The 27,059-nt window shown below is 38.4% G+C and overlaps 1 protein-coding gene across 3 annotated transcripts in view; it reads right to left on the reverse strand.

Annotated features, from left to right (window-relative positions):
* MASP1 (MBL associated serine protease 1) overlaps positions 1–27,059 on the reverse strand; it is a 119,049-nt gene that overhangs the window by 31,401 nt on the left and 60,589 nt on the right. For 2 of the 3 annotated variants that reach the window (XM_089680133.1, XM_089680132.1), the window contains exons 6-10: positions 21,287–21,434; positions 20,951–21,069; positions 19,026–19,104; positions 12,255–12,392; positions 11,756–11,830 (exon numbers count right to left, since the gene is read on the reverse strand). In XM_089680133.1, the coding sequence (XP_089536259.1) occupies positions 11,756–11,830; positions 12,255–12,392; positions 19,026–19,104; positions 20,951–21,069; positions 21,287–21,434 (559 nt within the window). Of the gene's footprint in view, positions 1–4,486; positions 7,264–11,755; positions 11,831–12,254; positions 12,393–19,025; positions 19,105–20,950; positions 21,070–21,286; positions 21,435–27,059 lie in introns of those variants that run through there. The other variant, XM_089680131.1, reaches the window with a different exon arrangement.

Genomic DNA, 27,059 nt, shown 5'->3' on the forward strand with positions numbered 1-27,059 from the left:
CACTGGGTCTGTGTATGATCCCTCTCTGTGCCATCACTGGGCCTGAGTATGATCCCTCACTGTGCCCTCACTGGGCCTGAGTATGGTCCCTCAGTGTGCCATCACTGGGTCTGAGCATGATCCCTCACTGTGCCATCATTGGGTCTGAGTATGATCCCTCACTGTGCCATTATTGTGTTTGACTATGATCCCATATTGTGCCAACACTGAGTTTTAGAATTATTTACTGTGTGTCATCACTGAATTTTTCTTGTTGGTTGTAAATAAGTTAACTACTATGTTTCTTTACTAATCAAAATTTTGGCAATCACTAAATATGGATGAATTTGCCCATAATGTCTTGTGTAGGAAAAACTTTGGTAAGGAATATGAATTTACTATGCGACTGTGGTCTGGTTATGTACTCCTAAAATAATTCCTATTCTGTGCTGTCAGTGTCTGGAATTATCCTGCCACATGTCCCTATTTGTACGAGAATATGTTTTTACTGCCAGAAAAAAAAAAAATATCTTTGCAAGAGCATTTCACTTTAGTTTTAAATAAAACCCAACAGTTCTCGGTATGTGTTTAGAAGCTGAAAGTGAAACCTCTTCTAGTCCATTTCTAAAAGTAAATGTCCTGCCTAGGAGTAAACACCACAAGATGTCAATTGTTAATTTTACTGTGTTACTTTGGATTGATATGGTCACTGACTCTCACTACTGTATAAAGGTGGACTAGATGTAAAAAAAGAAACTTGAGAGGGACACTGAATAAGCTTTTCTGGCAAAAAAGTAATAGCAGACATGTGAAAGACCAACACAAAGTGGCACATAACTGTGAAGTGGAAGGAAAATGAGAAATGGTTTTTGAAAATTTTTTACAAATAAATATCTGAAACGTGTGACGTGCATTTGTATTCAGCCCCTGAGTCAATACTTTGTAGGAGCCCCTTTCGCTGCAGTTACAGCTGCAAGTCTTTTTGGGTATGTGTCTACCAGTTTTGCACATCTAGAGAGTGAAATTGTTGCCCATTCTTCTTTGCAAAATAGCTCAAGCTCTGTCAGATTGGATGGGGAGCGTCTGTGATCAGCAATTTTCAACTCTTGCCACAGATTCTCAATTGGATTTAGGCCTGGACTTTGACTGGGCCATTCTAACACATGAATATGCTTTGATCTAAACCATTCCATTGTAGCTCTGACTGTATGTTTAGGATCGTTGTCCTGCTGGAAGGTGAACCTCCGCCCCAGTCTCCGGTCTTTTGCAGACTCTAACAGGTTTTCTTCTAAGAGTTCCCTGTATTTGGCTCCATCCATCTTCCCATCAACTCTGACCAGCTTCCCTGTCCCTGCTGAAGAAAAGCACCCCCACAACATGATGCTGCCACCACCATGTTTCATGGTGGAGATGGTGTGTTCAGGGTGTTGTGCAGTGTTACTTTCCTGTCACATATAGCATTTTGCTTTTAGGCCAAAAAGTTCATGTCTTCTACAGCATGGCTTCTCGCAAACTCCAAACGGGAATTCTTATGGCTTCCTTTCAACAATGTTTTTTTTCTTGCCACTCTTCCATAAAGGCCAGATTTGTGGAGTGCATGACTAATAGTTGTCCTGTGGACAGATTCTCCCACCTGAGCTGTAGATCTCTGCAGCTCCTCCAGAGTTACCATGGGCTTCTTGGCTGCTTCTCCTTGCCTGGTCTGTCAGTTAAAGTGGACAGCCATGTCTTGGTAGATTTTCAGTTGTGTCATACTCTTTCCATTTTCGGATGATGAATTGAACAGTGCTCTGTGAGATGTTCAAAGCTTGGGATATTTTTTTATAACCTAATCCTGCTTTAAACTTCTCCACAACTTTATTTCTGACCTGTCTGGTGTGTTCCTCTGAGGACTTCACAGGTGGACTCGGTTTACTAAGTAGGTGACTTCTGAAGGCAATCGGTTCCACTAGATTTTAGTTAGGAGTATCAGAGTAAAAGGGGCTGAATACAAATACACGCCACACTTTTCAGATATTTATTTGTATAAAATATTGAAAACCATTTATCATTTTCCTTCCACTTCACAATTATGTGTCACTTTGTGTTGGTCTATCACATAAAATCCCAATAAAATACATTTACGTTTTTGGTTGTAACATGACAAAATGTGGAAAATTTCAAGGGGTATGAATACTTTTTCAAGGCACTGAACTAATGTATATATGTCCCCAAGACTACCCTAAAAATGAAACCTTATTACCTATTTTTATCACCCCCCTTAAGCTGGAAAGACAGCTGGATGGGGCTGTACACATACCCCTGTCACTTTTGGTGTGAATGGGTTGCAATAGAAAAGTATGGGCTTTTAGGAATTAAAACAGGCACTGAGGGGATTAGTTCTACTTGCCTGCCAACTACCTTCTGAAGTGATCCACCACAGATCACTTTCCAGAGGGGTGGCAAGGGCTGCTGAATTTGAAAATTAGGTCTTCCAGCTTCGAAACATCTACTGTATGTTTACAATAGAGACCTGGCAGGATGGCAGAATCTGCTCTCATGGAACAAGGCACAAATTTCAGTGCCTCTGTGAATTTATAAGATTATATTTGCTATAATGCCCATAGCTACTGAGATGAATGAGGACTTGTTTTAAAGCATTTTTACTGCTTGGTCACAATATACAAAAAATTTAATGTACATAGTCTGGGCACTGGTTCTAGTTAAACGTGGTAGATGGGAGATTTCCACTTTCCAGTTGTGCTCCCGTTTGTGAGCAGAATCTTTGTAAGGCATTTAAATGTAAGCACAGACAAGAGTTCACAGTATTCAAGACACATACAGTGGGGATCGAAAGTTTGGGCACCCCAGCTAAAAATTTGTATTAATGTGCATAAAAAAGCCAAGGAAAGATGGAAAAATCTCCAAAAGGCATCAAATTACAGATTAGATATTCTTATATTATGTCAACAAAAGTTAGATTTTATTTCCATCATTTACACTTTCAAAATAACAGAAAACAAAAAAATGGCGTCTGCAAAGTTTTGGGCACCCTGCAGAGTTAATATCTTGTACTGCCCCCTTTGGCAAGTATCACAGTTTGTAAACGATTTTTGTAGCCAGCCAAGAGTCTTTCAATTCTTGTTTGAGGTATCTTTGCCCATTCTTCCTTACAAAAGTCTTCCAGTTCTTTGAGATTTCTGGGCTGTCTGTCACGCACTGCTCTTTTAAGGTCTATCCATAGATTTTCAATTATGTTGAGGTCAGGAGATTGTGAAGGCCATGGCAAAACCTTCAGTTTACGCCTCTTGATGTAATGGATTTCGAGGTGTGTTTAGGATCATTATCCATTTGTAGAAGCCATCCTCTCTTTAACTTCAGCTTTTTCACAGATGGCATCAAGTTACCATCCAAAATTTGCTGAAATTTTATTGAATCCATTTTTCCTTCTACTCGTGAGATGTTCCCTGTGCAACTGGCTGCAACACAACCCCAAAGCATGATTGATCCAACCCCATGCATAACAGTTGGACAGAGGTTCTTTTCATTAAATTCTGTGCCCCTTCTTCTCCAAACGTACCTTTGCTCATTCCGGCCAAAAAGTTCAATTTTAACCTCATCGGTCCACAGAACCTGTTTCCAAAATGCATCAGGCTTGTCTATATGTTCATTTGCAAAGTTCAAACGATGATTTTTGTGGTGAGGACGTAGAAGAGGTTTTCTTCTGATGACTCTTCCATGAAGACCATATTTGTACAAGTATCTCTTTATAGTGGAATAGTGTACCACAACTCCATCTTTCTGGAGGGATCGTGCAGTCAAACGTGGGTTTTGAATTGTTTTTCTCACAAGCCTGCAAGCTGTTCTGTCTGATATTTTTCTTGGTCTTCCAGATCTTGCTTTAACTTCCACTGTTCCTGGTGACTGCCATTTCTTAATTACATTCCGAACAGAGGATATTGACATCTGAAAACGCTTTTGCTATCTTCTTATAGCCTTCTCCAGCTTTGTGAGCGTCAACGTTTTTCAGTTTCAGTTTTCTAGACAACTGCTTAGAAGAACCCATGGTGCTGATTGTTGGGGCAAGGTCAGATGAGTCTGGGCATTTAAAACCTTTGAGATTGACATCACCTGGTCTTCCTAGCCGATGATTGAGAACAATCCATGACACTGGCAGGTCTCAGCTTGGCAAAGGGGGCAGTGCATGCTATAAATTCTACAGGGTGCCCAAACTTTTGCAGACGCCATTTTTTTGTTTTCTGTTACTTTGAAAGTGTAAATGATGGAAATAAAATCTAACTTTTGTTGACATATTATAAGAATGTCTAATCTGTAAGTTGATGCCTTTTGGAGATTTTTCCATCTTTCCTTGGCTTCTTTATGCACATTAATACAAATTTTTAGCTGGGGTGCACAAACTTTCGATCCCCACTGTATATTGCTTTCTGCTTAGGAAACCAAGGAATGACACCAGACGCTAGTTGTTTTCACTCTTTGCAAAGAAAAAAAGGCATGTTTTCAAAACACGTGTGGTTTATGTTATAAGGTTTATTTGGTTGTTTCACAATATTTAATAACATACAAAATGAATAAATACAAATTTGTGATACCATTTAAGTAAAAAAACATATATAAAGCTGAATGTGTTACGGTTTAGCAACTTTTGGTCTTACTTATAATATTGCATTGTATTGCAACATATGATGTTTTTAAATGATTGGTGATTTATACTTTTTTTTGTATCTTTCACTGCTACCCATTATGGGGCTAATTTAAATTTTCTTCTATGCAGACATAAATAAGGCATAAATTATATATAAAAAAGTATCAATGCATGTTTTAACAATGCATAAGCAAAACTGCCCTAAGAGTAGAAAAACTATTAATATATAAATTAAAGTTTACAATATTTTAACGTGAGGAGTGAAGATATGTGTACTTTCATGCTACAGGTATGTTCACACTGAGCTTGAAGGAGTGTATGTGAGTATGTAAGCGTCAGAATCCATGTCTACATGAATTTGTGCGCATTATGTGAACCTGCATTAAGTGTAATTAAGCTTAGTTTCAGAATTTCTACTAGTCACAGCACAGTCAATGAGGGTGAATGTGCAAAAAGGTGACCCCCTGGGGCAGGAAACATTTATACATACTCAAAAAGCACAGTTAACCCTTTGAGGACCAAGGGACGTATTTGTCCCATGTTTTTAATTGCGTGTATCATCTGGTTAAGAACTTAAAACTCTTTTTTTTTTTGGTTTGAGTCAAAATATTAGTTCTTATCAAAAAACAACAAATGAATCTATCTTTTTGCCAATTATTTCATGAAATGGCTTAGTTACAGCAACTGAAGTGTACAAACTTTAAAGACAAAAAAATTGATTCTTTTGGCGTTCCAAAATCTTACGGTCCTCAAAGGGTTAAACACCTGCAACTCTTATATGTCACTAATAAGACTAGAAGTATAACATAATGATGTGTAATTGTTGCTCCTAGTATTTTCTTTTTTATTATTATTCAGATGACCTAATCTGTATGCCACAAGCAATAATCTTTATAACACGGCTATATATTTACCCATGTCATATACCATAGCTATACAGTGATCAACTATGCAACAGTTACAAGTGACTCACTGTTTAAAAACGAAACCCACTGTTATTTATAGAAAATGCAATGCAAACTAAAATCTGAATTTCAGGAATCACAAGATTACAAAATCTACATACAAATTCTAAATTCAAATCTGGTGATACTAATAACAGATCCAACTAATCTACCTCAAAGTATTTTAGAGAATTATTGGTGATATAATAGATGACAGGGATTATTTTTTATTAAAAACAGTATCTGCACATATAATAAGCATAAAGGGTTCAGTGCATAAACATACATTTTCATGAATTTGTCTTCTATCTATAGTGGTGGAAAATTATTGGAGAATGTCAATGGACAGGTCATCGAAACCAATGTAGTGGTTATAGGCCCAGGAAAAAAAGAACTAAGAAAAGGAGTGTGTATTACACAGCACTTTGATTTGTTTACTTCTGCCTCCCAGTACCAATGAGATATACTTTACAAATATACAACTGCTGTGCAATGTGGTGTTATGAGTTCAGCAGAATTCATGTATATAGACCTTTTGGTTGGATTTGGAGTTCCTTATTCTTGTTGCTTTAGTGTGCTAAAATATATATAGCTGAGTGATAATGTACATACACAATAGAAGTATTCATTGGAGTGCTCTACATTGACATGGAGTGCATCTAGGAGTTACATAATTTTGTTATAAATTTTGTAACTAAAGATAAGAACATTTATGCAATAGTCTTATTGGGTTTGCCCTGTGGCTTGAGGCTGTGGATGCGGAGTTATAGTGTGTCCTACCATTTACAGTATGTATTTTTACCACTCAAGCTACAAATGCTACTTAGATGCATTGACTTACTCAGGTGTAGATCTGGTTATCTAGCCAGTTCACATAATTTGAAACTTTGGTATACACACCGTATACTTGTTTGCTTCCACATTCTTCTGGGCCTCCCCAGGACACCAGACCCTGGGCCACCCACCTCTTTGTATCAGTGTCCTGAATTACAAAGGCACCTCCACTGTCTCCCAGACAAGTGTCTTTACCACCTTCATAAAATCCAGCACAGAACATGTTTTCAGTTACACTATAATTTCCAGAGCGAGACTCATAGCTTGCCTTACACTCTGCATGTAGCACCACAGGTAATTTGACATATTGCAGGACATCGGACAGTATCCTCATGCCAGAGCTGATCACTTCATCTACCGTGATATTAGGGTTGGAGATACCCCACCCAGCCACAAGGCCAAGGGTATTGGGCTGTGGACCTTGTAACTCATGGTCAAGCTCAGGTAGACATACTGGCATTATATACTGGTTCATTGTTACTTTTTCTTTTAACTTCACAAGAGCAATGTCATGGTTGTAAATCTTTGGGTCAAAATCTTCATGTAAAATGATTTTGTCTATGGTTCTGCTGATGGCATCTGTTTTATTTCTTACATCATGCAACCCCAAGTAAACAGTGACATGTTCCTTTGACACTGGAATGACGGTGTTATCACGGCGCTGAGACTTTAACACATGAGCAGCTGTGAGGACCCAGTAATCTGATAAAAGGGCACCACTGCCAAACCATTTGTCCTCTGGAACACGGGACATATCTTCTACCACAATGAGTGCCTGCCAAGGGAAAAATCCTGGTTCTGCATTACGACCTCCGATGATGCGCTTGACTATTCCAGGGAGCTGACGAATTGGCTTTCCACATACTGACAGGACATAGAAACAGAAAGGGAAAAAGTAACATTAGCAAGTGTTAAAGGACTAAAGACCATAGTAAGTAGTGTGTTAAATAGATTATGCCAGGTTTTGTTCAATTTAAAAACCACATGGACATAGGATTATTTATATATTTGATATTCCTTTTTGAAATCAGCAAAGTATTTCAATGGAGAGCAGTAACTGAATTTTCTGTACTTTTATCTTAAATGGTAAATATCTGAATAAAAATACTGACACGCTTCTAGCTAACAATCTGGTACTGTATAATTTTGTTAACTCTTATCTTCCTAAAAAGGCAGTTTCACTTCCAATAGGAACATAAGGAACCTGCCCCAATGGTGTGCTTATGCACAATGGCACAGATTTTCTGCTTGTTTTGAGACAATGGAAAGTAGCAAGGAAATCCCCTTTAACTGGGAAATTCCTAAATACTGACATTATAGTGGAAACTATAGAAGTTATAGTAAACGATAGTGTTTGTCTTAAGCAATAGACACTTTTTTTCTGACCAAACAGCTGCTCCATTGAGTTTTAATTTAATATAAGTTATACACAGCCACGTGGAAAGATATTTTTCTTGGCTTATAAAGCATCCTTATAGAATTCTGTGTTTATATTTTAATAAGTTTTTTCTTGATCTTGACATGTTTATCCTGGCATAATCCATCCACAATGATGTATCATGGGCATAATACATCATTGCACACCTAAGACCTTCAATACCTGCTATTGGATTCAGTGGTCCATCCCAGCAAAAGCTCTGATTTCTAAGGAAATGATTGTCAGTATAAAGACAATAACAGCATGTGTTTACAAACGACATTCTTCAAAATCCCTGTCAGAACCCAAACCCTGAGTCATGCATGGATGATCTTCTTTGACTGTAGTTTTTATGCTCCATTGTCACCAGAAGAAATGATCCGAAAAAAGACAATTGCAATAAGAAAATGATACAACAGACACAACACGCTAAAGCGGCTTTCATAAACCATGTAGCAAGCTGTAACCACACATTAAATGCCAGACCATACACATCTCAGCCACAAATATGTTCCAGCATTCTTGGCCCCAAAATCTATTCGACAGTAAGGTTTCCATGGACACCAAAAATATCTGGAAAATATGGTCTCTCATTTGTCTGAAGTAGAAATGCTTGGATATCTCAGGGGACAATATTGTGTCAGGAATTGCTAGACATTGTGCATTAATGGTTTATTAGCACCAGCCACTCACATGCTGCTGAAGTAATTGAGAAAAACAGCTTCTGGCATCATTGACACTACTTGTTCAGTGGAATCTACAGGCAAAGTTTAGTCATATACTCCTAAAGTACTTGAAATGTTATTATTCATTGAGTTAAAGTAGCGGTTACATTTTGAATGGTCATAAATGTAAGATACAATAAGATTTTTTTTTTTTTTTGAAAAAAACAATATATTGCAAGAAAATATACAATAGTGATGTCTCAAGTTTTCGTTATTCAGGCTTATTTCCTTTATTTCCACCTGATAACTCAGACAACACACCTCTTGTCCTAGCGTAACAGCACTTCTGCACTTTACTGTTACTATGGAGGAGCAGTACTGTCATTAATTCAGGACTGCAGAACACCCCCCCCCCCCCCACCATAACCACTTGCCCTCCAGAGGATTTACCCCCCTTCCTGACCAGGCCATTTTTTGTGTTATGGCGCTGCATTACTTTAACTGACAATTGCACGGTCATGCAACACTGCACCCAAATGAAGTTTACGTCCTTTTTTCCCCATGAATAGAGCTTTCTTTTGATGGTATTTGATCACCTGTGCGGTTTTTATTTTTTGCACTATAAAAAAAAGACTGACAATTTAGAGAAAAAAACTATATTCTAGCCTTTTTGCTATTAAACATGTCCAGTAAAAAAATTTAAAAAATCAAATTTCATCATAAATTTAGGCCAAAATGTATTCTGCTACATGTCTTTGCTAAAAAAAATGCCAATACGTGTAAATTAATTGGTTTACGTGACAGTTATAGTGTTTACAAATGGCGGTACATATACTGGGATTTTTGCGTTTATTTGTTATTTTTACTAGTAATGGCTGCGATCAGCGACTTATAGCAAGACTGCGACAGGCATGCTGACACTGGGGGTAACTGACTTGGTGTCACTGACATCCCTAGTGACACCAATACAGTGATCAGTGCTAATAAAAAGGGTTAAAAAAGTGTGCTGTGTGCTGTTTTATTAGGGACTGTGTCTGTGTGCTTCACTGTATGCACACTGCTTTGTTTACTAACAGTTCTCCCCCCGTTGGAGATGCTTGGCAATCACCGGGCAATCACTGGGTGCCAGCGAGTAATCACCAGCTGGGACCCGGTGATTGAAAGCCGCGGCCACGAATGGCAGTATGGGTAGGACACACGCACACCTTGTGTGTGCCCCCTACCTGGAAATGCAAAATCATGTATATATACATGATTTTGTGCACCCGTGCCGCCCTGTAGCAGCACTTCTGCTACAGGGCGGATGGGAAGAGGATAACAAAGGGCAAGGTATTTCGTAGTCCATATAGATATCTTGGATATAACTGATGTAGCGGTACAGGAAGTTATCAGCCCACAAGATTTCAGGCAGTCAATAGGTATTTTTTAGCACTTATCAAACTTTTGATGGTGTATAATAGATCAAAAGGGAACAAGTAAGAGAAGTTCATTGTTAGGATTTATGCTTTAAACATGTGTGCCTTCGTGTCATTTGCGTTACCCTATGACTGAACAACTTTTTTATTGAATTTTCTGTATCAATTATAAACACATAAACCAATACAGAGCAAGGGGCAATATTCAAGAGTGATAATTTTCTAGTAACCGATTGACAGTCATATTTATCTAGTCCAGCTGCTCTAAATTGATTAAAGGCAAATGCTGATTGCAGTGCTCTCCCCACCTTTACCTTCATCCCATTTGCAATTATCAACTCTTTCTTATTGTATTAAATAAATAAAACCATATCTGATTTATTTACTATGTTGATTCACAAATGTCTGTAGCATTTGTCTTGCAACTATTTTTTACTAATTTAATACTGGAAAAAAGAAAATTTACTAAAACTGGAGTACTCAGAAACTGGTGTAGCTGTGCATGGTAGCCAATCAGCTTCTATCTTCAGCTTGATTATTTAAGCTTTGACAATAAAACCTGGAAGCTGATTGGTTTCTATGCAGAGCTGCACCAAATTTTGCACTCTCCAGTTTTAGTACATCTGATATTAAACAAGGGTTTTAACTTTACAATAAATGTATGTTATAGGTCACCTTTCCTGAGAGAAAGATGTACAGTAGGTTGTCAATACTGACCTTTCTTTCTGAAATGCTAGTTGCCTGGCTGGCATAATGTACCATTATCTTCGCTGACCTGTATGGGGGTCAGGCCTCAAGAGTTCTGGTTTCACTTTGTCTACGCTCACTGCATGCACTTTCCCCTGGTTCACACTAGCCCCACGGCTGCGGGCTGGTTGCGGGTGCAGGTATTGCACCTGTCCCTGCAACCACTGGCAGTTGAATCAGATTTCTCCTGTGAGATGCGGGGGGTGCCATTCATTCTGAATGGCACCCTCACCCGTATCTCATCCCGTAGTGCAATCACTAGTGCATGCACCTTTTCCTTGTGTGAAATGCAGGTACAAATGAATAGGCTGCTGCGCCCGTGCAAACATGGGCCAAACGGCCTGCACTAGTGTGACCTGGTCCTTCAGATAGCTGTTGAAGCCAGAGAGAGCCAGACAACTTGAAGCAATTGCAACCTATATGTTGAAAACAGTTTGCACGATAGAGGACTTAAGAACAGGGACACTCATAAAACCAGTTTACCGGCTTCCAAAGTATTTTGCAGCAGGAGAATAGAAGTTAAAAAAAAAAAATCAAGCAACCCACATGTAAGAAAATATGTTTATACGCCAGTACCAAAAAATAGAGAAAGCAAGAAGAATGCTACCTGGAGCTCACTGGACATGTTTAGATTTACATCATGAGAGAAGAGAAGAGATTAGCTGTTTTTGGCTCGATGCGGTGACCATGTCAAGTCTGTGGTACATGTAAACCATCCTGGCTGACTTTTCTCCTGGGGATACCACTGACCACAGACACCCTATATTTCCCCTGTGTCTTTCCACACACATACTGCCAAGGTGATTATCACAGTGCTTGGTAGATGGGGGTTTAATTTCTGCCTGTATGTATTTAAAGAGAGCATACCTAACGTTAAAACATAAAGAATTTGAGTAATAATAATAAGAAAAAAATAGTAGGAATTGTCCATATTAGCATACTTGAACAATGTAATATCCTAGGCAACGACATTCTGCACAATGTTTTTAATGTGTTTTTTCTACATAAAGTCTGTTTTGCTTTGCACCAGAGATTCATTGTCCAAAACCAATATAAAACAGATTTATGATGATTAGATACCTTTTACAGTACATTATGTATTTAGTAATTACCTGGCTGGCATACAGGAAGCTTGGTTCCAATTTCTGAGTTTATCCATTCTCCATTTTCTTTACAGGAATAAACAGCTGCAATGAATGCAACATAAATAAATGAGATTTTTATTTACAGAAAATCTATTAATACCATCATCATTAAAATTTATAATAAATAACAAAATTTTACATGGCCAAATATCACAAACTGTTTTCTCAACGACTGAATATCCAGATTTTACTGCATATATAAGCAGCAATGATGAGCAGATTGAACCTCTAAATGCCCCCCCCCCCCAATTTCACCTTTCCCATTGATTCCTGTTACCTGGTCCCTAGCCTATGTACCATTTTTGCAAGGGACATTTTCTTAATGGTCACCCCTGTTGGGCTGTTTTCAGTGTGCTCTTGAATACAATCTCGTATTGCATATGATAATTGTATTGGTCCTATACCACTTGTATTTCACAATACTCTTAAAAATATGGAAAATTATAGTTTCATTATAGTCTCTCACCAGTAATGTTTGGGGTCATTGTGTAGTATGGTTCTCTGCAGGAATATGTAACACTTGATTGGTATGTGGTAGTATTTTCTGATGTAGTGAAGGTCATAAATCCATTTTCAAGTTCTTTTGGCAACTTGCAGTCAACAACTAGAAAAGTGAAACAATCTCTGTGTTAGATGATTGTAACCATTCCATTGCTGCTCAATTTAAAATTTAAAAATAAAAGATATGATTCCTTCTGTAACACTTCTTACCTGGCCAGTCCACTGGAATATTTTAAATAGGACAATATTTCAGCTCATTAAAGTCACAGCTGGTGCAATAATTAGCCTTTAGTGGAATACCCAGTAGTAAATTAATCACTGTTCCAACAGAAACATTATATATACGGACAGCCCAATTTCTGCATCACTACCATAAAACAAAGTTATTCCTGCAAGCGAGAAACACTTCTTTCTCCTTTGCTAATGAATCTTGTGCAAAATCAGGTCAGTTAATGTTGGTTCAACATTGTACATATATCAAATAATAGGGAAAACTAGATGAACCATTTGGCCTTTATCTGCTATTGTTTAAGCCTACGTGCTATAATTTTAATAAATTATATTCTTTATATTTAAATAAAATATAAAATTTCTTATCTGGTAATGAGAGATGGGGGACATGAATATAGTGGTCCTAAAAGCTTTAACAGTAAAAAAAAAAAAAGATACAAATTAAGGCAGAATGGGGCCCTAGGCACACAAGAAGCTGTGGTCCCCAATTCCTTTAAATGGCTGATAAGGTTTGCAATGGGCACAGAGAAGCTGCCGAATTTGCATTGTTGGCATGACCCACACCATCAGAAATTTAAAGCCATTCTCCTTGTAAAGGTGCACGACTTTGATCAATTATACACGATCCATTTGGTTTACTGCTGGATACATTTGTAGTTTGCCTCCTAGACGTCAACTGGTCCCTTGAATCCAGTCTAGGGTGCATTGTGGATGATTAAGCACTGCACAGGACAACAACTTTTAATTGTATGAAGGACATCTCATAACCTCTGTACATATGACCAACCCAGTCTGGTAGTTTAAGGATGAGACATGTTCACAAACTACTCTGGAGGAGAAATTTAAAAGACTAATTTAATAAACTACCGCCAGGTCAGCTAACTTTTTTTATCTGAAATCAATCAGGTAAACAGAATATAAGAATGAAATGATCTTTAACTGGAGTGGTATTAGAAGGACATGAAGGTTTGCTGGGCTGGAACACTTTCAGTAAATTGGTTCTACGTGAGGCAAACTACTTCAAAACAGGCTCAATTTGTGCTCATGCTGTTTTAAGTTGGCATCTTCAGTAGGCTAAGAATACAAGTATATGGATAATGTGTCCTATTAAGCATTTGTGTAAAAATGCTGACATCAGTAGTTTTCAGACCTTTATCAGATGCGGAAGTTCCCATTTATTTGAATTTATTACAACATAAAGCAAGGCTGATAAATTACTGAGTGCATTGACTCATTCAGCTGAATAAACTTTTCTACATCAAATGTTAGGATGTAATCTGGGAATCCTTCTTCACACCGGTATTTGCATGGATCCTGAAAAAATATATACGCTGATAGTACTCAGCTGATTTACTTTTGTGGATCTTCACTCAAAATGGTGAAAATATTTACTTCAATTATCCAATCAAGTGAAAAGTATATGCACATGATTTGGCAACCAAAGTGAGCAGAGATTTACTTTTCCCATGCTTGGATACATGAAGTGAATATTCACACACTTTTTAGAGTGAAACTTCTCAACTCCTCTAGTGAATCATAGATGTGTCAAGATTCACTTCAATTATCCAATCATATGAAAAGAAAATCCCTGTTTATTTATTTAATCTGCATGATTGGATAATTAAAAATAATCTTCACAGAATTTATAGAGCTAACATTTACAAATACTTTAGTAAATCAGCCTCATAGTCCAGTTTGAATACCTGAAATGGATAAAATGCATGCCAACTCTGCTGTCTGTCAAAGGCACCTTGTTTGTCATGAACTGTGTATGAAAAGTTGCACAGATAAGGAATTGTTGAATATGTTAATCCCCTGAAATAGGCAAGTAGTGTCCAGCAGCACTCTCCAATCTTCTAGTCTTCTTTAAATCAGCTGTCTGGAATCCACAGCAGGGTCACTAAGGAATTCTAAGATAGATTTCTGGAAACCAGTTGGTTTAAATGAGCTTCTCAGTTTGAGTTCTGGCTCCTTTCTTCCCAGTTTAAATCTTCTAATTTTGTAAATTTAGTTTAAATACCAAGATGGACAGAAAGCAGCTCAGTCACACCACAGTGTGGCATGGGCCATTAAAAAGAGGTGTTTAAAGCTCATATGGTATGCATTGTTTAGCCTTTTAGAGGAGTCTATTTGTAAAAAAAAATTACCGTAACTGTGTGAATATCCCAAGCTTTCACTCAGGGAATAATCCCACATTGTCAACTCCAGCTGGTGGCCACAATGTGGTATTTTTCTGATTGAGTTATATGAGTAAAATACAGAATTATGGCACTGATGATCATAGAAAATAAAAGTATTAGGGAAAATAAGATTTTTTTTTTATGACAGCTGAGCAAATGCTTGAGTCATTCACACAGCTAATTTTGTCAGGCCAAAATAAACAATTGCCCCACATCTCTGCAATACATGCACATTTACCAGTGTTTAAGCCCTTTAAAACCCTACAAATACAGGTCCAAGGAATTACTTATGCACTTATTGAAGCAGATATAACAAAACACTTTCAATAATATATTTACAGAACAAAAGGTAGCAAGCAGGTTAGGGTTTACAAACACTCTCTCAATCTCGGCGATCAGTGGTCATGTGATCGCCCAATTCTCAGGCTTAGAGCTGGCGGGGGACAGCTACAGTATCAGACCAATGTTCCAGCAGGGAGGAGCGTATGTATGCTGTTTTGTTTGTATCCCCACAGTTTGTTTTAAAGCCTAAACGTTTTAACTTTTACCATTTCAAGTCTGGACACTTTCACCCCCTTCCAGCCCAGGCCAATTTTCAGCTTTCAGCACCATCAAACTTTGAGTGATTACTCAATCATGCAACGTTGTACCCATATGACATTTTTATCCTTTTTTTGAGACAGATAGAGCTTTCTTTTCATGGTATTTGATCACCACTGGGATTTTTTGCTATAAATAAAACAAATACCGGAAATTTTGAAAAAAATAATTTTTTGCTTAGTTTTTGTTATAAAATTTTGCAAATAAATTATTCTTCTTCATAAATTTAGGCCAAAATGTATTATGCTACATTTTTTGGGTAAAAATAACACAAAACTGTATATTATTTAGTCTGCGTGAAAACTATAGAGTCTAAAAACTGTGGGATATATATTTGAAAATTGATCAGTTGAGACCCTAAAATGCCGGACATTGGCATGACATATGGTAGTGATCAGGACACTGGTATGGCGTATGGCAGTGATCAGGATGTTAGCATGAAGTATGGTGGTGATCAGGATGCTGGTAAGGCAGTAGTCAAGACACTGGCATTTGGTATGAGGGTGATCTGGATGCTGGTATGGCAGTGATCAGGATGCTGGTATGGGGTATGGCAGCGATGAGGCTGCTGGTATGGGGTATAGCGGTGATCAGAATGCTGGTATGGATTATGGTGGTGATCAGGATGTTGTTATTGGGTATGGTGGTTATCAGGATGCTGGTATGGCATATGGGGTGATCAGAATGCTACTATAGAGCATGGCGGTGATCAGGATGCTGGTATAGGGCATAATGGTGATCAGGATGCTGGTATAGGGTATGGCGATGATCAGGATGCTGGTATAGGGTATGGTGATGATCAGGGTGCTGGCATGGTGGTGATCAGAGTGTGGGTATGGCATATGGTGGTGATCAGGGTGTTTTTATGGGGTATGGCAGTGCTCAGGGCGTTGGTTTGGGTATGGCGGTGATAGGCACTAGTATGGCAGTGATCAGGACATTGGTATATGAGGTCTTTTTGTGCACACTGGGACAGGTGACAGGGGCTCGCTGCATTAATTATTATGAAAATACTTGGGCACAGATCAGAGACACTGGGGCACTAAACTGGGAAACTGGGGTGGCTGGCACAGCAGTCTGTGAGTGTACAATCTGTTTGACAGACTGCTGTACAATCATGGCTACAGGATTGCTTCTCTCTAGTCTCACACTGAGGGCAGAGAGAAGCAACCTTTAGTTTCACTTTTCACTGTTTACAATGTGAGTGCTGTGATTGGTCACAGCAGTCACATGCTAAAACACCATGTGATCGACTGGACAAAGCACTAATGTGATCCACTGTGTCCGTGCAGGAGCCGCCAATGCGGGCCGACGTACAGATATGCTAGCATACAGCGGCAAAGCTTCCCAACCATCATCTATATGCAATGGGCAGACGGGAAGAGGTTAATACATTTCCTGCATTAAAGGAGAAGTACAGCCAAAGTTCTTTTGACTTCTATTGTGGATCACAGGAGTACAGTTTGTTCTGCACTCCTGTGACTTGTTTTCAGTTGTCAGCGGGCTGAAGCACACTGTCGACTGACGTCATTCAGCCAGTCCTGTTTGGGGAAAGATCCCAACTTTAAAGTTAGAGTCTGGAGCGGCACCTGGCTCAGCCTCTCAAAGATCCTCTGAGAGCCTGAGCCAGCAGCTCCCTCCCCCTCTACAGCCAAGTGCTCCAGTGAGCATGGAGGGGGGGGTTGCTGAGCAGACAGCCATGACTGACAGCCACTGCTCTCTGCCCAGAGCAGTTGTGAGAACTCAGCAATCAGCGGTCATGTGATCACTGACTTCTCACACTTAGAGCCGGAAGGGGACAGATGTAGCATCAGACCGATTCTGCACCCACCTAGGTAAGTATGATTAAAAAAAAAATTAAATCCCATACTTCTTTTAAGGTTAAAAATGTCCCACTACTTGTATAGTCCCCTCACCTCCGTAAATACTTACCAGAGTCCTATATCAATCCAGAACAGGTCTGTGTTCCTATTCTCACAGAATACAGAGGCAGCAGGGGGAGCCATTGGCTCCTGCTGCTGTCAATCAAATCCTGCAAAGAAGGAGTGGAAGCAGGATGAACTTTGTGTGTCTATGAATGCACACAGCCAGGCTCAGGAGCAAGCCTGCATGTCTGCACCCATAGCAAGCAGAGAAGAGGAGGAGCAGAGACAGTGCTGGTGGGGAACCCCAGAAGAGGAGGTTTGCAGTTGTTTGCAATCCCTTTGCACATAACAAGTAAGTAAACCATGTTTATTATCTTAATAAAAATTAATAGCCTTTACAACTGCTTTAAGAGCTGGTTGACTTTATGCGGATTACCTAAAACTCCTTCCTACAAATGATTTGTAGACCAGCAGTTCGTGCAATGTAATTAGTACCCAGTAAAGGAAAAGGAATAACATTCTTGTTTTCAACAGAAACAAGCTTCAGATACAGGACATTTTCTTGTAGTTATATTAATAATTATGGTTTATAAATATGTTATAGCAATAATGTTAACATTTTACAGTGAGTAGCATTTACTAATCATTGATAAAAGATGCACTTCACACAGGCTATTCTTTTTAACTTGTATATGCATTATTTTATTTGAACACATGTGAGATCTATAGAAATATCTGAAATTACTGATAAATACAAACAAAAATGTGCAACGTGGAGCGTGTATATTGTATAAATAGAGTAAAATATTCTAAAAATCATAATATTAACAATGATAATATTGTAACTTAAAAAAACAGTCTGTACCAAGAGCAAAAGTGTGTGGAAATAACCCACATTTACCGCACACCAATACTGTCTCCGTGTTATTAAATATTGTTTGTCCAAAAGCGCTTCAAATTGTCTTGAACACACATATAGTATTTCCAAAGACTAGGTTATTGTCAAGGTGCTTGGATATAAATATTTCACTCTTTTTCAGAAGGAAAGCTGTTTAACTATTAAAAATCATGCTGGGGATATGCAAATGACACTTTATTAGGACAGTCAGTCAGCAGACAGGCCATCCAGGCTATGTAATAATAATTGCTTCCTCTGGCAAATGTGCTGTGAGTACTTAATGAGAGCAACAGGCTGAAATTGAAGCAGGAGCTGGCCATTTTTAGCAGGGCCACACTCTTATTGAAAAAATCCTTTGGTAGCTTGTTGTGCCACACACACACGTTTGTCTTGTGCTGTTACTATAAGAGGTGTACAAAGTGTTCTGAGATATTGGAGCATATAATAATAGGCCAGCCGCAGCTTGTTCTTATTCCAGTCTTCAGCTCATCCTGATATCCATCTCTGCAGTTTTGTAAGAACAGGGGGAGTAAGAGGGAAATTGTAGATTGTAGAAAGAAAGAGACAAAAGAGGAAAGGGAAATTAAAATTCATGCAAACAGGATACATGCAGAAAACCCACCACCAGAGTACAACTTTAAAGGATTTTCTTTTAGACAGTAAAAGAAAATAAAAGGCACAAAAGACAACAAAATAAAGAGTATACAAATGTAGCACTCCAATAAATTGTGTCAGCAGACCATACAGCCAGGCCAGAAGGTAAGTCAATTTTTAATGCTAGAGAAGGAAAAGTATCTATGGATCTAATTGGTTGCTATGGATGACACAATAAATTAGAATGCAAATATGATTATATAATCTAGGATATCATCTCTGTGCTGCATAGAATTACCACAAGCTGTCCAGTTTTGAAAAGGTGTTAAAAGCATTCATGAATATATGCAGAATCTGTGGTCTCTTACTTTGGCATCTTGGGACCTGGTTACTCCATGTTCCATCTTTCCTGCACTCAATCTGGAAACTCTCCATCTCAACATTGTCCTAGGTGAGAATGACAACATTTAGCATCCTGAAACTGAAAATGTTTTGCTGAGTAAAGCCTAGTACACACGATGAGAAATACCACTTTCTGTGCGATCATCTGATAATCTGATCGTTAATACACAGCTTTCAAGAGCCGATCACAACAATTCATGTGAAATTATCTGATGGGACAAACACCAAAATTTTTCTAGTACGATACCAGAACTAACAATTTTCGTTTAATCAGTACAGTATTCATAAAAAATTTGGGTGACCAAGACCTTGCAGACTCGGAAACAAAAGAATACATTACAATACAGTACAACACATTATATCACTATTGAAGTTGTGTTCTGTTGTACAAGAATTTGTGTAACTTTAGTAACCCCTTTCGTTTTCAAGACTAGCATGCAAAAAAAACAGACGATCATTTGTCTGATATTCTCATGTGTATGAGGTTTAAAGTGTTACTAAACCCACAACAGTAAAATCAGTCAGTATATGCAGTAAAGCATGCTTGTTATACTCACTGTGGAACCTAAGGGGTTATTCCTCTGCATTGTGTAAAAAGGCCATTTGATTCTTTATTCTCTGCTCCTCCTCTTGTTCAAATGTCCACATCTTATCTCCTGATAAGACAGACTGAACTTGTAGCCATTCTGCACTTGCTCAGTTTGGTGTGTATTGTTAGAGAGGTTTTTTTTTCTTGGGACAGTGCATGTGATCAGCACAGGGCCAATCAGCACTGTCCAGACAGAGGTCAGGGGTTTGGCATCCTCCTAGAGCAGAAAGAAAACTCCTCCTACAAGCTTTAACCAGTGCTCTGCTGGACACTGATAGAAGTCACAAGACTGCTCTAACTGCTGATGAGAAAAGGTATTTAGCAGGTTATATTTACTAAAATAATGCCACTTCCATCTTCTGTTTACTGTGGGAGATCAGATATAGTGAATGCAGGGTCTGGGGTTTAGTAACACTTCAAGTAGTTCTGACTCCTGAATAAACTGACTCATACACACAAGAGATAAATACATCGTTAGTATGACTGTTAATACATGATTGTTCAATCTCAGTATTATTTACAAGGAAGAAATAAGCAAACTTTTACAAAACTGCCTAATTCAATTTGAACTCAGAAATATAGTCTGAATCCTAATCCTCTATTGGCAAAAGAGTCAACAAATGTATTAAAGAGTTATACATTTCTATGTAATAAATAAGTGCTGGTAACTCCCTTTATATGCTACATTCAATAAACACAACAGTTACATTTATTAAGACATTTAGGGGGAGATTTACTAAAACTGGTACACACAGATTCTGGTACATCTGTGCATAGTAACCAATTAGCGTCCAGGTTTTATTGTCAAAGCCGAATTGAACAAGCTGAAGTTAGATGCTGATTGGTTACCATATACAGCTGCACCAGATGCTGTGTGTCACACGCTTTTATGTAACTATGTGATCATTCATTAACACTTTTGGACCCATATTGGTGATCCTCGGTGTGCTGGCAACATTCTCCTTTCCAGTTTTAGTAAATACCCCCCTTAGTCTGGGAGCATGGCCAATATCTTCTGATTATTAAAAGGTAATAAGTGGAGAAACAGCCAAATTTGGTTTTGAGTGAACATGGCATACAACTTCAGACGGTGTTTTATTGTTGTATCTTTTCTTTAGAAAAAGGTTAGAACCTGTGTCAGTTGTTTACTGTTATCTGCATTTATACTGGGGAGATTACCTTCACTTCCAGTCCCAGTGATGGTGATAATCACTAGGGCAGTGCATAAGTGAAAATCTCCCTGGTAGGCCACCACTATTTTACTGGATTATTTAAATAAAGGCTTTAATAAATACTACTCACCCTTAGAACCTGATATCCAGGATTACATGTAATCACAGCTTGGTCTTTAAAAGTGTACTTTGTTTGAGAAGGTTCAATCTTCCCATTCACGGGTTCCTGAAGTTCAGGGCATGCAACACCTAAAATGACAAGTTCCAATGATTTGGTGATTCCTTCCCTTTTTGCCAACCGTCGTCAATAACTATCTGTTCATACTTACAGGTTGTGATGAATATACAGTATGCACATATTACATATTTCATTCACAGATACTTGGATACTTGATATAGCAACAAAAATACTCAACTTCATAAACTCTCCAGAGCTGACACATCAGCTAAGTTTAAGGAGTCTTACCTGTGACTGTGTAAGATAACTTCCATCCTCCATTTTCCCCAGAACCATCACTGTGAAACAAGATCTGAACACTGTTACTCCCAGTTTCTATTCTTCCTGGTGATTTATCTCCACAAATTGGACCAAATTCTTTTTTTCCAGCTTTGATCTAGTCAGACATAAGTCAAAGAATGGCAAAATGATTTTTTATTAGTTTAACTGTGTTGATTAGATATAGGATGTGCCTAGATAAGGAATACATGCTGGACTTTTTTTTACTTAAGTAGGGACTCTTCCAGCACACTGCCAGGTACAGCATCAGGATAAAGAAAGGGGAGAGATGTCAAGAGATTGCTGGTGATATTCCATAGCTACAGATCTTCATAACAGCTAACAAGAACTTTTAGCTATTCCTTTAAATCCCAATTTGACTCCAAATTATAATAGTATGTTGATTCCCATTTGTAGATTTGGCTATTTTTCAGCAAATTTAGCAGTTCTGAGCAATTTAATTTTCTTCTATAATTTAATGTCAGAAATGCATTTATTGATTACTCTTTTGGTGCAACAACAGGTTGACCCATTTACTGCACATACTACAAGGACAGAAGAAAGAGTTTGGCAAACATGATTTAACTGATTATTTATTAATTTTTTGGCATTTTTTTAAGTTGGGGACTTGGGTATATTTTTGGATTCGTTTATTTCATTTAGTATTATTTGTATTTATGCTTTTTCCTTTAATTGCTTATTTCATAGTTAAGTGTGCACAGATACTTTAAATATTTTATTTTTTTTCATCTGTTAAAATAGGTAAAATAAAGCAGCTGATATGGGACATTTATGGCCAGGTTATTGATAATGGCTTCCATAACATTCAGGAGCTATTTAAAGCCTGTTGCAACCATTAAAAAGTACCAAAAGAAACAGGTAAACTTCACCTTCCCCATTGACTCCAATGCATTTCACCAAAATAGTAAAATATTGCTGAAATCCCCTGAATTTTTGGTAAAATTTGTGGTAATAATGGGATTTGTGTGCTCACAGTATAATCTCTGTATTCATTAAGGGACACAGGATCTGAAATGAATAAAATACTGCTGCTTTTAGGAGGAATTAGAGACTGGCAAACAAAAAGACCATTAACTAGCCTCATATAATCCCTCCCACTGCCATGAACCTTCAGTTTTGTTGAAAAGAATAGATAACAAACACAGAGGGTGGGACTTGTGACCCTTAAAGAAATCTAAGAACCTGACTTTACTGTGGGTACAAAAATCTTTTTAATTCCTAAAGTGGTAGTAAACTAGTTTTGTTTAATTTTACCTACAGCTAAACTTATAATAAAACTTAACTGTAGGTAAATTGACTATCTCCTAAATGTGCACCGTTTAGGAGATATTCTCTCTTTATTAAGGCTGGTGCATGCACTCTGAAGGAACGGCATACCCGTGCCGTTCCTTCAGAGCTGTGTGCTGTGGCCCAGGACTTCTGCACGTATGCGCAGTAGTGATGTCATCGCGGTTCAGCCTGTCAGACGGCCGGAGCTCACGAATGTAGTATATTGTGTGTAATATATATATTGAAGACATTGAAACACATACTGACAGGCCAGTGATAAGACCACTTTTCACACCAAAAGGACACCTTACTATGTTAATGTATGCAGGGGGTAATTACCTTACCTTTGTTGTGTTGGGTTAACCTGTTTTTGGGTAAATATATGGAGAGTCAGGGGAAGTTTCTAGGTCTAGACACATAAGATCAAACATGCTACTAAAAGTGGCCAATCAGACTGCTTGCCATTGTACTGAATGGGGAAAATGTGTATATTAACACAGGACACAGAACACAGGATGGAATACAAAGATAGCAGAGCACAGGTCATGATATGTGGGATAGAATACAGGTTTCATAGAAGCTACCTAGTTGCATATTATAGATTGGACATATGCTGGATGGTGTAGTATCTCTATGCTTGATATAAAGTATCTTGAATGGGACTTTGAGAGCTGTTGTTCGTTGTAATCTTTACAAATATTCATCTGGATTTCTGTCATCTGTAACAAATATCTTTATCCGAATAAATGCATCTCTCTGGAAAAGGACTATTGGTTGCTGCGCGAATAGTACATATATAAATATACACTGGTCATACGTCCTCCATTATTGATATAAGACAACAGATTTGTCCTATGAACTGTTTCTGTGTGGACTTCATTATTTTAAGACAACGAACCCGGAAGGAACACAGATGAAGCCTGCAATGTATACTAGCACATTATGACATTACCTTGCAGGGAACTTTTTTAAAAAAATTATTTCCTGCAGTTTACCACCACTTTAAAGGGAACACAGGATCAAAAGAAAATCATAAACAATTGGGAAATCCAAAATCAGTACAACTGAGGGGTGAGCAACAGAACAACAATAAATATGCTTACAGCTCACATAATAACTTTGAAACTACCTGGAGACAGGCTGAAGCTCAAATAGCTGTTTGGGGCACCCTATGCCCACAGCTTGCATTATCTGAATCCTGAACATCCACCTGGTAAAATTTTGAGAGCACATAAAGAAAAGAAAAGGTGGTGGCTTTGCAAATCTTAGAAACAGACACCTAATGCTGAAAGGTCCAAGAAGCACTTAGTGATCTTGTAGAGTGTACCTTGATAAGAAAGATCAGAACCTTATGTGTACACCTGTAGACTTGTATAATGAGCTCTCAAAGCCACTGAGAGATGATGGAACGAGAAACTAGTTGTCCTATATGGGAACCCTCAGGGAAGATAAAAAGATAAGCATGAACTACATCCAAACAGTAAAGAGATTTCTTTTGGATTTAGTAGGGTTGGACAAAGGCATGGAAGAACAATATCATGTTTAAGGTTAAATGAAGAAACAACCTTAGAGAGAAAATAGGCTCTAGGTCACAACACATCTTTGTCTTTGTGTAGAAATAGAAAGGGTTCTTTACAACACAATGCCGTCAGTTCAGAGACACACCTCTTATGGTTCATGGCAATTAGAAAAACAACTCTATATGTGAGTCAACAGGGGGGATATCCCTTATAAGTTTAAAAGTTTTATTTTTTTAAATATCAACAAAACTATGTTGAGAACCTACTGAGTCACTAGAAATTGTACAGGTTGGACTATATAGCTGACACCTTGTAATATGGTTTCTTATCAAGGAATGAATGGCAAGCAGCTTCTGCAACAAGATGGCAAGAGCCAAAATTTCCCCATAATAATACTCAGGACCAAATGATGACCTAGACTGGATAGAATAAAAGCCAGACTCAATCCCATGAGGTGTATTTTCTGGCTTTTTAAAGCATGAAATTTACAAGATTAGAAAAGTCCCTGTCTCTTAGGAACTGGGCTTTGTCAAAATCAGCAATGGTGAACTTGGGGGGGAAAACAGACCTTGGGACGTGAGCCCTGAACAATCTTTAGAAGCCCACAGAGCATCTGATTTCTGGTGGGATTGTAGTACTGAATTCTCCTGGGCCAAAATGATGCCATGAGAATGTCTGGAATGCCCTCTACCTCTAGTCTGTGGAAAAGCTGGGACAGGTGTTTTGGAGGAGGACAGGTGTAGAACAGATTGTACTGATCCCACATAATCACTAGAGAATCTACTGCTACTGCCAGAAGAACTCTGCATCTGTCACATTGTAAAGCACTGCGCAAACTGTTGGCACTATAGAAATCCTGTATAATAATAAGAAGAATCTGGACACAAAGTCAATTTGTTGTTGAATATTAAGGCCAGGAGATCCACATTTGATGTCTACCACCTGTGGCAGAAGTCCTAAAATACCTCTAAGAGACCAGTCCCCCTGGTCTAGGGACAGATGGCTAAGGAAGTCTGACTCCATATTTTGTAGGCCTGAAATATAAATGGTGGACAAGGCTGGATCGGGGAGTACCCAAGACATAATTCTTTCCACCTATCTTTCCACAGAGACTTCTGTTGTCTTCCTGGTGATTGATGTAGACTACTGCAGTAGCGATGTTGGTCTGTGTTATGATTAGATAATCTATTAGTCAAAGGGTGTAGCCTTGTAAGGATAATCAGATTGCTCGGGGCTACAGAATATGGGAATGTCCTGGACTCTTTTAGAACTGTGGAAGAAAAGATTTCCTTGACTCAAGAGCTGGATTCTTGAACCACTAGGCCAGGGAGACTGCACTTTCTTGTATCACACAAATATTGATTTGTGATAGTCTGGAGTTGAATTGGGCAAATATGACTGCTTTGAATGAGACTAGCATTAAGCCCATGACTGAGGAGTCAGATGGCTCCTGGATTGTAGTGCCAGATCTTGGAGTGAGAAGTCTGGAATTCGTCATGAGGAAGAAAAACTCTGGACTAAGCAGTATCCAGAGCGAAATCTGGATACTCCGAGAAATGTGTTGGTTAGGGAGTTGAGTTATTAAAATTCAGAATCCAACCAAACCTTTGTAGAGTCTGAACAATTAATTGCACATTGTCTGACAGAGTCTGTTTCAATGTTCTCTCAGGAGGTCATCAATATATGCTGCTATGGGAATGTCCTGGGAGTGCAAGAAGGCTAAAACAGGGACTAGTACTTTGGTGAAAACGTAGTGTGCGGAAGGCAGATCAAATAGAAGGACTACAAATTAGTTGTATTGAGTGCCCATAGAGAACCTGGTGGATTCTTTTGGGAATTCATAAGAGAAATAGTTTGTCAGTAGTCCAATCATCATACAAAACAACTTCTAGTAGTACTGGAAAGGCAATTTTAGGACATTTAAGGGATTCTAGACTAGTAACAGGAGTAAAATCAGACACATAAGGGTTTATTTACTAAAGCTGGTTCACTCAGAATCTTGTGCACTTATACATAGAAACCAATCAGCTTACAGGTTTTATTGCTAAAGCTTAATTGAACAAGCTGAGGTTAGAAGCTGATTGGCTACCATGCACAGCTGCACAAGATTCTGAGTGAACCAGCTTTAGCAAATAAATTACACATTGTTCCAGTTTTAAATGTGGGTGTACTGCATCAGTACCAATATGGTATTTTTATGTTTGGGAGCTATATCAGCAGACTGAGGCTCCTCAGGCACAAGTTCATTCAAAACAGGTGCAGGGGACTCCAATTCCGATAAAGCATCCTCAGTTGAGTGCTCAGAGGCTGCTACAGCTGCAGGAATGTAAGAGACAGACTTTTGAGGAGAAAGCATAGACAGTAAATAAGCTTACAATCACTGTGTTCTGATTCAGCTATCATGACTGTGATTTTGTTCATAATATCTACCATAGCTGTAGGAAATTCTCCCTGAATAATGCAGAGCTGGGAGCTGTATCAGATGGAGCAAGGGAAGACTCAAAGGTGCAGACTGTCAAGGCTAGTCAAAGCAATCAGCATCAGGACACTGCAGGCTGCCCCATATCTTGAATTAAATGAATGAGATGTTAAATGAACTCCCTTTGTGTTCGGGATTTTAAATGTTGCACTACAATATGGTGGTGGAGCACTGGAATTGCCACATGTGAATAGCATACACCCACTGGAAATGGACCTATTGTGTTGTGATTGTTTCTCATTATATTGTCTCAAAAATGTAATATCATATGCTCACACTCTGTGCCGAACAAACACAGTACTAGGATAATGGAGAGTGCAATATGCAGAACCCAGTGATAAATGCCATGTTCCAGTAATTGATCATCTGGTCCATAAGCATAAAGTAGTCATCAGGGACAAGGTCACACCAGAGGTAAGCAAAGCCTGTAAGCACTTTATGGCTAAGAAACAAG

Source organism: Staurois parvus, unplaced genomic scaffold, assembly GCF_062004578.1.
Source record: "Staurois parvus isolate SC_StPar_1 unplaced genomic scaffold, SC_StPar_1.0 ptg000235l, whole genome shotgun sequence".
Classification (NCBI taxonomy): Eukaryota; Metazoa; Chordata; class Amphibia; order Anura; family Ranidae; genus Staurois; species Staurois parvus.